Consider the following 15,097-nt stretch of genomic DNA (forward strand, 5'->3'; position numbering starts at 1 on the left):
AAAAAAAAAAAAAAAAAAAAATCTTCTCTCTGCCTTCCACATCCCCTCAGCACAAGAGAAGCCATAGAACAGAACCAGAGCAAAACCAAACCTTTCTGCTTCCCACTGACAGCATTTTGAAACAAAAAACTCAAAGGAAATATCCTGACCCCCAGCTCCAAGATCCTGCCAGTATTTGGAAGACTCATGGGTGGTATCCAAAAAAGTGACAACTTCAGCCTTGCCTTTCGGGTCCCAAGGATATCCTAGGTCATGTCTTTTTGGAGGCGCTTCCATAAACCACCCCAAGACAGGCAATGAACTATATCAGAGACAGCTGGCACTTGCATTTGGAGAAATCTTTGATGCAACTGGAGAACTTCTCCTTACCCAAAATCCTATATAAACTAATCCAACATCCTATATAAACTAACTTGCTGCTTTAAGTGCTTCTTTCTAACAAGAGAAACTGCAACAACAGGAACAACTTTCTTATTAAGCTTCAAGGTAAGTAGCTTAGTAGGCCGTTACGCTGAAATACCCATTTAGTGAATAGGTAAACTAAATGGGGGTATAAAAGGAAAGACGCGTTTTCTTACTCTGAAAAAAAAAAAAAAAGAGCGAACCTTGAATTAGAGCATCTCTTTCCATTGTCTGGGAGGCTGGAGGACGCTGATAAATGCATACCTTCTTAATATAAAGATCTAAGCCTTGAAAAAATTACCAGACACCTGTTTTGTTTCGTTTTGTTGTGGTTTTTTGTTTTATTACAGGGGTGACATGCAGAACACTCTCTCTGCAGCTAGACAGGTCTGGATTATAAAACCCCCACTAAATTAACTAAATCACAGTGGGGTTGGGGAAGGGGATGGAAACCGTCCATCATTGTAGGACTTCCTCGCATCAGAAGCTGCTTCCCATTCAGAGGAAAGTTATATTTTGAAAGTACTGTATAAAGAGTGGATGAGAACTGTCTTGTGCAGATCTCATCTGCTGAGAAGGATATACAGAAGACAAGGGGGGAAAGGGTGGTTCGTTTTTAAACCTAAAAGAGAGGTAAAACCACATATTTGCACAGCTGTGAAACAGACTCCCAAGTAACCCCTGAATCAAATAAGCTTTAAAACTAAAGACCAAGATTGTTCTTTTATTCTATTGCATTTTATTCACTCCATAACCTATCCAAGCTTTGGAGAGATCGGAAAACTGATGAGGATGGGTTTCTCTCTTCTGGTTAAAGAGGGAAGCTGCAGGGGGATGTGTGTTGTAATCTTGGGCAAAATTACAAAGTCTTATCACAGCAGAAATTCTGAACCAACTTCTATTTATACAATTAAAAAGAATTCAAACCCTCTTATCCATGTGGAACTAAATAAAAGCATTTCTATAAAAAAAACAGCCACACAGCTCTGACTTTCTTATGTTACTAAATACTACCAGGCAAAAACAGTGCAAATGATACCTCAAAGCCATTTTCAGCGTCCTAAAGATAATGCGTTGAGGGTTGGAACGCCAAGTTTTGAAAGGAACCTAGTCTGACTCTTACTTATCCCATGACACTTGTCCATCCGGAGGGACCATTATTTGGTAGCGAAGCATTTTCATGACAGTTGAGGTCTATCTAATGCACTAAAATGAGTCAACTCAATCATCAGTTTTCTGATTGGTAACCTCAAGCCCTTTAAAAATCCTTCTGCAGACACACAAATCAAGGTGAGCTAGTCATCTCTGGCTCATTTTTTTTTAATCTCTGAAAAGACGTCAAAAAACCTCTGAGGAAGCAAGTATGATTTTCAGAAGAGATCTGACCCGCGAGCTGAAAGTTAAGTTCTCCTGATGGGGGTGTAGGTTGTAGCTGTATTGATCTAAGGACATAGGCAGACAAGGCTCTTTGGGTAAATCCAATATCTTTTATTAGATCAACTCAAATAGTTGGAAACAACACAAGCACTTGGTTTATCGGACCAACTCAAATAGTTGGAAGTTCTCCGGACAGGCACACTAATAAGGAGTTCAGTGCTGGCTTCTTGACCTTTATACCTCTCCAATTTCTAAAAGCCCATATTGTAGATAAGTTACCATTCAAGACGAACATTTTGTCCCCCAAGTCTTCTATCATGTTAGTAAAGATAAGAGCCAATTTACAGAAGCGATAAAGCAAAAGCTCCCCAGAACCCATTATACCCAAAGATTCAGCTGTCAACACAACAGAACAAGCTTAAAACTCCTCACTCAAAGACCAACAATGCAAGCAAACCTAAAAATATGACTGATGGTAAAAATCAAGCTTATACACAGATCCCCTAAGCTAGGTGTTAGCTGCCCAGCGATGCTGTCCTCTTCTTTTCCCACACTAGGTTCTTCTCAACACAAAAGATGCAGAATGGATAGAGTGGAAAGCTTTTTCTTACTAATTAGTATAACCTAAGTTGCACTTGAACCAAAAGGTTTCTGCAGGTTTTGGGCATCCATGTAAAAAACACACACCAAAAAACCTGCAGAACTTTGCCTATGCTCAATTGCTCCTCATTAAAACATGTTTAGCAAAGTCCTTTACCAGATATAACCTCAAGCAAGCAAGACAACTACTAGTGAAGGCAACTCACAGGCATAAAGTTTGGCATGCATCTAAGGACGCTGTGGACACACCAACCAAGAAAAATTGTTTCCGCATGGTAAAAACTTCCTCCCGAGATAATAAATGAATGCTTATCATTAAGTGATGAAAGCCAACATTATGTTTGCCACCAAATTTGCAGTATACTAAGAATCTCATGAAGGCAGGCAGGGGTTAAGATTTGTAATGGCTTTAAGCCCAAGAACATTAATGGTTTTCAAACCTCAACAAACTATCACATAAATGAAAATATAAAAAGCTTAATAATCTGAAACTCAAATACCTTCTTAGAGGTGACTTTCTGTACAAAGACCTTGGTTCAAGTATCATACCCTGTTATAAAGGGACGTTTGATCATGTTTGGGGAAACGGTCTAATTGGAAAAGTCTGGCAATTTTTGCATGACTAGGTATTTTAAGCAACACCTACTCTGTAACGGATGTGAGGTTTTCCTGTCCAGCAGGTACCACTGGATCATCTCTGAATTTGTCGCAGGGGAGCGGGGGCGGTAAGAATTCCACATCCTTTTTCTTTGGAACTTTATAATACTTCCAAGTGTTATCAGCTTCATCTTCTTCCAGATTCACTGCAGTACCAATGTATATTGTGGGTTCTATGACTTCTGGGAACTGAGCTGGGAAAGACTGGGACAAGCCATCTATCCTGTCTTCCATTGCTTTTGAAGGAACCAAGGAATCTGGTGTTGGCATCTGATAGAAATGCTGGCTCTGAGGAGTAGAAGGAGTTTTAGTTACCCCTTCATCGACTACATCACAAGGGTGAGGACTAAGTGGTGGTGGTTGAGGTGAATTTGCCATTTCAGTGCCATGCATCTGAGGAGTCTTTGCTACATCGTTAGTTCTGATATTTGAAAATCTCACTTGACTGTCTGGTGCTGTGATCACAAGCCTCTGACTTGCTGATTCTGCCTCCATGGCAACATCGTCACTAATAGAGACACGATGGTGGAAAGGAGTCAAAGGGCGTTTTTGCGGCTTATCCCCCTTGTCTTGCTTCTCATTTGTCTTGTGCTTTGGAGCCGCTTGCTGCTGCTGGCTTGCGGGCGGCGCCTGCCCCTGCTGCCCTGAATTTCTTGGTTTGAGATTTTTGTGCCTGGAAAAACAAGTGCAAAATACTTTAGTGAATCTCACAAGTGTATCTGCTGGTACACTACTGGGTACAAGCCAACCCACTTCTGATAAATACAGTTATGAGAAACTGGATATAGCGATAGGGGATCTAAGCAGGTTTTGTACATACTTGACAGGAAGGTGTCCAGTTTTTCGGACCACTTTTTGGTGCCTGTTGCTACAACAGTCTCTCAAAGCTGAACAGCATGCTCACTCAAGTCCTTAAAGTGAAGTTAGGGTGAAAGACTGTTGAAGGATCTGTTCCTCCTTCAGTGGCTTATTTTTTCCAAACAAGGTATTGCTTTTTTACTTCTGCTAACACTGTCAAATCAGTACAACTACTGTTTTTTCTGGTTCAAGCAGCTGCACAAATTCTCTGGGCAAAACGTTCATTGACTAAAGGTGATGTGAGAGTCCTAATGAACCCAACCTTGAGACCTAAAAGCCAGGCTGCCAGTCCTACAAACCAACCATTTACCTGTAAATCTCGTAAGAAAGAGAGAGAAATATATTAAATCCCCCAGTGCCACTTACAGTTATTTTTCAGAATATAAATACACTTTAATGCTGAAGTACATTCCTTCCTGCTCCCCAACATACAGAGTGCAAAAAAATGGCTGTTTCAGAGTGAAACTCCCCAAAGTGCAGACTTTCTGGATTCTCTGCCAGAATAAGGGCCACAAGTACAGAAACTGATTAAAGAAAAAAATAAGCTTGATAATGAGTTGTGTACACACCTTTGTTTACAGGACTGGAATACCTCATTCTGGCAGAGAAAACCAAAAGTGTGTGGCTCATACTTCCCAGCCTTAAATCAGAAGTAAAGGTTTTCAATGTATTAAAGCACAGTTCTATCTCCTTCAAACTTTGCACGGCCTCTTCTGCACAAAAGGTACTCTTGAAATCCCAAGAGAGAGAGAGAGAAAGGGAATAATAGAGATCTTTAAACCTCGGTAATCCCATTTTTAATCTATCCTCGACTCAAATTTATTAGCAGTCCTTAAGTAAGAGAGACCCCACACACAAATTCTCCTCTAGTGAAACACTGTGTGCCTAACTCCACCCTCTCTCTCAAGTCTTCAGTATTTGCACAGGCCTTAGAGTAATACAGTGTTTCAAGAATGGACAAAGGTAAACATTTCTTTTTAACCTACAGTTTCCCAGCCATTCATCCTGCACTCCAAAGGTCAGAATCATTAAACTGAGCATGAAGGGTTAAATATAGATTTTAGTATTGCCAACAGATTCTTTGCTGCTTTAATTTCACAGCATGTTGTGCAAAAACTAAAGCCACAAATCTAGACTACTACTAGAATTAAGGAGATTTAAATTCACTTCAAAGAAAAACCTGTTAATAGCGATGTTCTTATTTCTTTCAGAAGGCTTTTATCATGGATTTTAATGCAAAAGCTGTAGCAAAAACATGCAAAATCACACACACAGGTTTGCTCCAGCAGTCAACTTTGTGTGGAAACAAGTGCTGCATAATGGCCAATTCATAAGACAGCAGTGTTGCGAGTTCATCTACTCTACCAGATAATGCTGATTTTCTTTTTGGGAAAAAGTTATTATCTCCTTTACAACCCTTGAGGAGACAGGCCACAGCAAACAGTTCGTCTAAGGCTTCTTTCCCCAGTAGCTACCAATAGCAGTGTGCACTGACCAAAGAATCCTAGAGCAGTGGTTCCCAACCTTTTTGGACCGCGGACCAGCATGCTGCACTCTGGAAGTAACCGGCACACTGCAGACCAGCAGCCAGCCCTTTTTTATACTTTTTATACTTAGTACAAGAAAGGGTTGGCTGCTGGTCCGCAGCAAGCCGGTCACTTCTGGACTTCCAGTCTGGCAGCCAACCCTCTCACAGACCGGCAGCCAACCCTCCACAACACAGTACCAGGCTGTGGCCCGGGAGTTGGGAGCCTCTATCCTAGACACACTAGAGACGGTGCAAGTTGTCCCTCTGGTGGGCTCAACCTGAGGTAGGCAGCCTGAGGAACCTGAAGCCAGAATACCCATGCGTACACTGAATTGTCAGGAGATCACTGTGCTGATCCATGCAAATAAAAGCTCATATATTACCCTCATCATAGGCAATTGCATAACAAGTTCAGGATACATATCCCCCCTATGGTACAGACCTTTATTGCTTCAAATTGCCAAAATCTGCCACAAAAAATAAACCCTGCATAATTCTATCTACTTATTGGACTGCAAGTCTGCTGGGGTACCTTGAACAATTGCAATTTGTCCTCTGTGTGGCTTCAACAAAATCCCAGGAGGCTACTTTGTCAGCTGTCTCTTCATCACATAAGCCATTTGATGTAGCAGAATACTTCCTCCTATAATCCAATATTGGGAAGTTATTTATTTATTTATTTTTTTAACTACAGGTCACATTACTTTTTCTTTAACCCTATGCCAAATTTTAACAGCAGCTGTGTGAACAAAATCAGCACGCACTGATATTCAAAGTAAGTTTTTCCTTTGAAACACGTCAAAATTAATAGAGCAAAACACATCTTTCTGACAATTTTTCTCAAAACCCACTGCTTACAGCATAAGAGTTCTTCAGCTATATTTAATATATGGCATTCAGCTCAGGTTTCAGAAAGCTAGTACCTACTTGTTCTGTGCTCTGTTCATATTGCATTCTTGCCAAACTCGATCCACCACCTGATTGGCTAGTTTTCTTGGGATTTTGCCACCATGGTGGCTAGTACTGTCAGAGCTAAAACCATCAGAAACGGAAGAAAACTTCACCCACTTCTGGGCAGACTGGGCATCAACTGCTAACACAACCAAAAGGGGAGAGAGTGGGGGGTGGGGGGAAAGGAAAGAAAAAGTATTTTAGGCAACTGGATAACATCACTCAAATAGTCATGACAACTCAAAATGTTTTTACACGCTGGCTGAAACAGGAGTCCTCTTTTGAAGGATGCACCTTGTTAATTTTTATTGTTAATTATAAATGCAATCAGAGAAAATGTAGGCATACATGGGAGAAGCTCTAGCTAGTGACATGTGGTTTTGTCACACAGGAAATGATCATACATCATTTAAGACAAGTTCCCCTTTCCACCTGAATTTCTTCAGAAGAGATGCTTGAGCATTCGTTTTCTCAACAGAATCTTGCCCCTCCAACAGGAACACTTTTTGAACCTCTCCACTAACTATGGTTTTATTTTGTACTTTGCAATTGTATTAAGTCAACCCTGCGATCAATACGGAAAAGCAGGATTTAGCTCCTCTAAGGACAGAGGCCATCTCCAGGTAGACTCCCACCTTTGCTCAAGGAAAGAGGCTATGCCTGCATTTTAAAAAAGAAAAGGTTTTGCTGGCGTTGCTTCTCAACTGCCATCATGTTTGCATGCGTTTCTTCATAAAATGTGAGTAAAGTCTTTTGCAGGACCCTAGGCACCACCTCCAGTATTTTGATAGTCCTCAGGTTCATAAGGTGCTCTCATTAAATGCAGGTGAATAATTTCACCACTTCGCAGGAAGGAGGCCCCATAGGCAAAGTCAGCATGGGGGGACAGGTATGCCACAGGTTTATAAATACATAAATCAGAAATGGACATTTTAGGCTATGCAGGGGAAAATGCAAGGGGTCCCATTCCCCAAGCTAGGTAAAACTAAAAATTAGAATAATACCAGTGGATAACCCAAATAAGCAATAGGATGGAGATGACCTAGAGTCTCTTACATCAAATTCCACTGATCTATGGAGAAAAATTCTGCTTCTCATAAGCCAGAGGGTAGATACTTGTATTCACTGCCAACAAGCCTCAGGTTCGAAAAAAAATGCTTTAGTTGTGAAAAAACTCAGTATCCCTTTGTCAACCCACTCCTTTGTGCAGCAGGTTTCTTGCTTCACCACAACCCTGAGGAAGTCATATGCAAAGCCATTTCTGTCACTAATTTAAACCATTACTTAAATCAGCAAGCAGGAAGCCTTCATTTAAATAATTGATTTTAACCTCATTTTGCATTGTACTAAGTTCTTTTCCTAAACAGGCTCATTTTCACAGGTTAATATAACCTGTTAATATAATCATTAGAGCACGTTTGCAACTAATCACAGCCTTTGCATAATGGTATTTTGTTAATGGCAGATGTACACTATCTATGCACATTTATTTACTGTTACGTAGCTTTTTCTCATTTTTGTTCTCCAAGAAAATGAGGTGTTGAGTATGCGAGACAATTCCGTACTTGCCATGTGTGTCAAGCTGTCCTTGACAGAACTTGGACTTGTGCAAAAACAGAGAAAAACACTTTAAAATGCATATGAAGAGTTTTTAAGTGGGCTGCACACCCAAGAAGAGTTTAATCCAAACATTACCATTTTAAAAAGTTACCTGATTTACTCAAAGGAAGCATTAATGAAATGCCTGATTATATCTCCTCACCGGGGGCTAGATTTTCAAAAGGCATTTGAAAAGATGCCTTGTAGAGTTTTCAAAAGCACTAAGGAAGTTCAGCAAGTTGATTTCAATGGGAAATGCCTGGAGAGTAGATGCACAGGCACTTCTGAAGGGTGCCTTCTGGGATTCCACTGCTTGCTTAGGCACCTAAATACCTTTGAAAGTGTTGCCCCATGTTCAGGTTTTTAGAATTAGTAGATCCCCTGCCCTTCCATCTGGCTTTCAAATGACAAACAGCTTTCCTGACTTTTCTAATCCCAACTGGTCTCAAAATTTGACTGAACTAGTCCAATGGAAAAAAAGAAACCAAAAAACCTCTCTCTGTACCTGCCAGTTAAACGAAAACCAGAAGTAATCCGGGGGAGGAGGGAACCACTTTTCTGCACAACACAAGAGTGTAAATACCAGCCTTCACTCACAGTATTTAGCTCCCATACTTGACTTATGTTAATTTTAAAAACAGGTTTAGAAAAACATGCAATTTAAATATAAAATTAGATTTAAAAAAAAAAAATCACTGATTTGTATCCACCCTAGCCAGAGGCATTCACAAATCTCAAAGAAATAACTCCTCACTAGTTCCAGTCTGCCAGCTCCAACATACAACACAAAGACATCGTAAAGACTGTCCCCAACAAACAAGTATAACTACATGTAGCTGAGCAGACAGAGCTACTCTAAGACAAAAAACTATCCTGTAATCAGCCTACAAGGGTTGTGAAAAAGCTGGAAATACCACTTGTTATGCAATCCCAAACCCACGTGGCCAGGTTTCATTTCTGAAAGCCACGCCCAAAACCAGAGCTTTCTAACTAAAATTCTGAGTACTGGGCAACAGCTTGTGGGCCAAAATAATACTGAGGTTTTAAATATGAGAACAGTCCCCATATACTGTTTTCATGCTAAATTGGGGAGTGGGGGGGACTAAAAATTCAAAACAGTTCACGGGGGGGGGAGAATCACTCATTATAACAATATACTAACATTTCTAGTATTGCAGGGAGAATTACACAACAATGGTTTGCCAATTACGAGTCAATGGTAGAGAGAGCTCGGAAGATTTTTCTGAACAGTCTGACAGTTACTTTCAAAGGAGAATATTCTCTTGAGGGTTTCTGTTTAACAAAGGAATTAATACTGCACCTGTCTGAACTTCTTCTGGGGACGTAGGTGGAGTTAGAGTTACTGAAGACATGGCAGGATCTCGGGTGGTGGCAGGCACTTGGTGGACACCCAAGCAAGTAGTTGAACAATGAGAAGCCCCGACAGTACTAGGAGCAGGGATATCTGTTTGAGGAACTAAGACAAAGCATGCTGGGTAGACCATTCGCACACCCGCTGGAAAAAAAAGGGGGGGGAGGAGAATAACAAAACACAGTCATTGTATATCCAACTCCATTTAGGAACGGCCATGAGACCACTAGGAAGTTTTGTATTGTGTGCTTGCTAATAAAAAAGATACAATCACAATTCCAATTGTAGCTTTTATAAATTCCATGCAAAGGCTGTAAGAAGTCAGGAGCCCCGAAGACAATAATGTAGCCCCTTTCACTATTTTACACGCAAGAAACCTTTCTGTGAATAGTCACATTGTTGCAAGTTTGATCTTTTGTATGTAATTATGTTGATGTATTTATAAGCACTGCAATACTACAGATAGCTCTTCAAATGTGTCCCAATGAAGACCAACACCTGTGCGTAGGTGTCTCCAGCCACTTTAGCAAGCTGCACCCCCTCCTTACTAGCAATCCTTGATCAAAATTAATGTTCCTTCAACTTATCCTAAATGCACATTACTTGTCAGTCATTCAGTGTAAATGTATTCAATGGTTTCTCCAATAAAGCAGTCTCCTTCACCTACAAGACTCTTTGGCTGCTTGTGCAAAGTGGAATAGAAATTATGAAGAAGATGGCAGTTTATACATACTGGCAGCATGCTGCACACTGCTGTTCATGATGCAGTGTTGTTTTGATGGAAACCTCTTAATTCTACTCCCTTCCTCTCCAGTCTCTACCAGCTCCCACCCTCATCCCCCGCAATGCACCCCTCTCCCCATTAGGCCCTTCTGTGCTACCACAAAGGAAACAATTTCAGGAGGAAACCTGAAGGCTTTTGTGAGGGTTCAGCTTTGCAAAAAGAAAATCACTTATCTGCACTGGTTTAATTGCAAAGTTAGGGGTTTTTTCCTCCGCTTTTTCCCTTACTCTTTTTAAAGAGCGGGAAATAATGAGAAGTTACGTTCTGTGGCTAGCTTCCAGGAAAATGACTGAGCCAAAAGATGGGTTCTAACACACACTATCATTAGTTTAGCCTGTATGCCATGTATATTACAATATTTTTTTCTACAAAAATTCAACTTCCTCTAAAACTTCATAAAGCAAGGTTCAGGACAAGATACATTTCATGGTGGAACCATAAAGATAGACTTTGATTATAAGTTACTTGGCTAAAAAGGGCAGAGTGAGGGGAAGCAAAAGGTGACAGTCATTAATATTTTGCTCTTCTAAAAACCAAAGTGTAGTTTCAGTGTTTCCTCAATTTGTATTGGCTATCAGATGATGTCAGACTACGGCTTCTGTTCATATACAGTATAGAAATTCAGAGACACCAGTGTAGAGTCCAATTAGGTTTCTGACTGTAAGAGTTCTGGCTGGTCAAATAGGACCTCTTTACGTCCCAAAGTGTCACTCCAGGTACAAAAGAACCAACCGTTAGTACTACAGAGACAATAGGCACTCTTTGAGCATCTCTTAAATTGCTCAACCGCGCAGCCCAACAGGTGTGCGGCCCCCTGCCACTCTGAACTAGGAGCACCATCAGCAGATCGAGGGACATGATTAAGCCCCTCTATTCAGCACTGGTGAGGCCACATCTGGAGTCCTGCGTCCAGTTTTGGGCCCCCACTAGAGAAAGGATGTGGACAAATTGGAAAGAGTCTGGCGGAGGGCAACAAAAATGGTTAGGGGGGCGGGGCACATGACATGTGAAGAGAGGCTGGGGGAACTGGGCTTATTTAGTCTAGAGAAGAGAAGATGGAGGCAGATACAAAGAGGATGCAGCTAAACTGTTCTAGTGGTGGCAGATGCTAGAACAAGGAACAGTGGTTTCAAGCTGCAGCAAGGGAAGCTGAAGTTAGATATTAGGAAAAACTCTCCCACTGAGAGGATGGTAGTAAAACACTGGAACAGGTTACCCAGAGAGGTTGTGAAATTTCCATCCTTGGAGGTTTTTAAGACCCAGCTTGACAACGCCTTGGCCGGGATGATCTAGTTGGGGATGGTCCTGCTTTGATCAGGGGATTGGGACAAGATGACCTCCTGATGTACTTTCTAACCTGAATTTTCTATGATCCTATGGCATATTATTTACAGCAAAGAATAAAAGCTACTGATGCAGAAACCTGTTACCGTTAAAATGTATTAGAGGATCATGGTTTACTTTGAAGAAGTAAACAAATCCCTAAGCAGCCTGATCATTTCAGTTAGGAAAAGAAGCACCATTTGTTCGTAATACACACCAACGAGGACTTCCACAGCAGCCAGAGAGTCATCTTCCCAATCCATCTCTTCTTGTTTTTCCTCAGAGCCCTCCTTCAAGTTAGATGTGATAGGATAGAACTGTTTCCATTCACCAATAAGCTTTTTCGTGGATGAGTCCGACAGCTTGAATGACTGTCCTGTGAGCGTGCCATTTAATCCAAAAGGACTTAGAATAACTTGAAATACAAAAAGAAATAGTTACTAAAGACATCCAGAGACCAGCCAGCACCATCTCCACAAGAATAAAGATACCACCATTTCAGCCAGCATCTACCACTAAATAACCCATTTTAAATTGACAGGTTAGCCTCACTACAGTGCAGTACAATATAAAGAACCCAATACCAACATCTCAAGAGGAAGAATTTATTGTACCTCATTAAAATGTATATGTACTGAAAGAACAGGATGAGTTATAAAAGAGTCAGTGCATCATAACAGTAGTTAGAAATTAATCCACTTAAACATCTGTGACAGACAAATTTCATCACAAGTATGTAACTGTCTGCCTACGTGGCCAGCAAAGAAAGGTACTCAAACGAATTAAATGTCATCTAAAAGGCTGATTTAGCTTTTGTCCCAACACAATGTTAACTGCTGCCTTACACACCAGATGTAGTGGTCTCATTCATTCGGGTACAATCGCCGGAACAAAAAGATGACATAGGTCGGACTTCCTGGTGGACAGTCTTGTCCACATTGGGAAAGCTAGGTGTTAATCAACCATGGGCACCAGCTTAACTGGAACTGTGCAGTTAAACTGCTTTCACAAAGGGCAAGTGTACAACAGGGTAAGTCGCATTCAGCGTCATTTTCGGAAGAGCGTTCATTTCACAGGCCTATATTGTGCTGCCACGCAGGACAACAGGTTTCTGTCGGCAGTACAGGGGCCCACTCTCTAGGACAGGGGAACATTCAAACATACAGCACATTGGCTAGACTCAGGCCCAAGAGCTCAGACTCACAGTTATCTAGCCAAGGGCTGGTGCTAGAAAGGAAAGAGCTGAGGAGGGATGCATACCTAGCTTTTCTGCTCCTTTACCCACCTCCTTGGCAAAAGCCCATGTTTAGATGAGCTCAGAAGAAGACATCATGAACAAAAAACCAAAACACCTACCTTGAAAAGGGCTGTTTGACTGCTGGGCCAGAGTGAGGTGCTCCTCGCTAAGCAGGTACACAGGTTGATGCTGACTGATTTCCACACTGGTGCAGACATTGCTGTCCCCATGCAAGAAAAAGGTGAAGGAGCAAGACAAGTGCTCACTGGGAACAAAGAAGGAGAAACATTACATAAGTACAGATACAATTGCTAAGATTTGAGATTGATTTGAGGACACCATTTATCTTTGCTAATGAACATCTTGGTCTTCAAAAGCATTCACAATCCTTCAAGTAAACTGTGACCTTTCATAGTGCTCTTACAATATCCAAAAGGGCTTCTAGTATAAAACAAAAAGATCACAAAAAGAAATAGAAACAACCAAACCCCATGCACATCACCTTTCAAAAAGGCTTTGATCACCACAAAACAGGAGATGGAAACTTAATTCTAACAGCGCTCCTTTACGGATCACCTTTAAACAAACCTGTAAGACCCTTATAGCCAAGGTTGTAGCAATATTGATATAAAGCTTCCAAAATGTGTGTGCACGTGCGCGCGCGCACACACACACACACACACCCCTACTGCTGCCAATAGCTAAACTTTTTGTCTTTTGGAGTGCTGAATTCAAAAGCGCCCACAATCTCCTCTTACACACATCCTACTAAACAACCCCGAGGAATTTTAAATTGGGAATACTGGCCATAGAGATTTTTATAAAAAGGGGCGGTCCAACTTCTAAACAGCCAGGGGCAGCATGCCACGCAGGCTGCGCTAATGTGAGCTATGGGCCCAGAGGCCACACACCATCCTTACTGTACCCCAAGTGTGGGGACTCCCTGCACCACCCACCGCTGCAACACACGCATGGGCAGGTGCCACCCCTTCCCACTCCTGCACCACACACATGGTTGGCCCCTACCTAAGCTACTGCCCTGCATCACACTGGCTGTCCCATCCATCCCACCTTCATGGTGGGAATACGAAACAAATGCTGTAGGAGGGACAGGAGCCTAGAGACCCCAGCAGTGACAGAAGGACAGGACCCAGAAGTAGTCCCATATTAACTGCTTGCACTTGCAAGCCACCATTTGGAGAACCCTCCTTTAAAACAAAGTTTAAACTTCCAAGTTTGAAATTTCAATAGTGTTTCTTTGGCACACCATAAAATTCTTTCCAAAAAATCTCATCCGCAGATTCCTAAAGCTTCTCTTGCAATTAAAGCCTAATTTTCCCATTTATGCACAAAAATTACTAACAGTAAGTTATATAATAAAGTGACAAATTATCAAACAAAAAAAAATATAGAAACTCTGTCTTATTTATGATGCATCGGGGATCTAACCCTATTTGCTCAATGCAAGCTGAAAAGAGAGAGACTTGGAAACTTAAAATTAGTATATAAAATTCTGTAAAGCTGTAATAGATAATAAATGTTTAAGTACCCTCTTAATACAACTCAATGAAGTAGAGAAACACCAGTTATGTAATGGTAATACTCAATACTTAAGGAAAAAACTAATCAAAGCATTGGCTTTCAGAAATGAAACAGAAAGTTTCACCCACACAGATCAGTATTTGCAGCTTTTTTTTTTTTTTAAAATAATCCACCCAATAGAAGCTTAATATTGAAGATTTTTCCTTTGATCACTTTTCCTCCACACACAGCTATTTGATCGGGATTAAAATAACTAATTTCAATGCTGGTCTGAAGCAAAATAAGCAAAGAAAACAATGATAATTAGGAACAGCAGATACCTGGCTTATATAAGTACTGGTATACACCAGTTCCTATGTTCCTGTAGTCATAGGAAAGCTATGTGCAACACACCCAGATCACATAGGTTCTTCATGTAGGATACATTGACCTGACCTTAATTCATTGTCAAAGAGACAGGACAATCCAAACAAATTCCAAGACAGGATAAGGAAAGGAGAAGTGTGTCTGGACAGACCCAAGGACTGGTGTCTCCATTAGACATTGTTCCAGCAACCACCTAGCTGCAACTATTTTTTTTTTTTTTTTAAAATCAAGGTCATTTTTCTATTCATTAGGAGATGGACAGTAAAATAGATGTGGAAGAATACAGCAAAACTCCCCACCCCATCTACTGCATAGAGTGGATTGGATTTCCTGAAGCCTCTCTCTACCTGACTCAAGAAGTCTATGGGCCGACGAGAGGCAAAGCGCTGCTTGACCTGGTACTGGCTACGGGGGACAACCTAATCGGCGACTTAGTGATTGATGGGAAGTTGGGTGACAGCGACCACGAGCTGATCACCTTCACCATCCGCCGTAAAGCTG

The 15,097-nt window shown here is 41.2% G+C and overlaps 1 protein-coding gene across 1 annotated transcript in view; it reads right to left on the reverse strand.

Moving 5' to 3' along the window:
- Nucleotides 1-15,097, reverse strand: part of MED13 (mediator complex subunit 13) — a gene marked incomplete at its 5' end in the record, with an annotated part of 70,224 nt that overhangs the window by 24,997 nt on the left and 30,130 nt on the right. The window contains 6 exons of the mRNA XM_019545311.1: nucleotides 3,026-3,709; nucleotides 5,955-6,065; nucleotides 6,350-6,515; nucleotides 9,294-9,488; nucleotides 11,669-11,866; nucleotides 12,808-12,953. Of these exons, the coding sequence (XP_019400856.1) occupies nucleotides 3,026-3,709; nucleotides 5,955-6,065; nucleotides 6,350-6,515; nucleotides 9,294-9,488; nucleotides 11,669-11,866; nucleotides 12,808-12,953 (1,500 nt within the window). The remainder of the gene's footprint in view (nucleotides 1-3,025; nucleotides 3,710-5,954; nucleotides 6,066-6,349; nucleotides 6,516-9,293; nucleotides 9,489-11,668; nucleotides 11,867-12,807; nucleotides 12,954-15,097) is intronic.

The sequence above is a fragment of the Crocodylus porosus genome, unplaced genomic scaffold, assembly GCF_001723895.1.
Source record: "Crocodylus porosus isolate Cpor-Errol unplaced genomic scaffold, CroPor_comp1, whole genome shotgun sequence".
In the NCBI taxonomy this organism is placed as follows: domain Eukaryota; kingdom Metazoa; phylum Chordata; order Crocodylia; family Crocodylidae; genus Crocodylus; species Crocodylus porosus.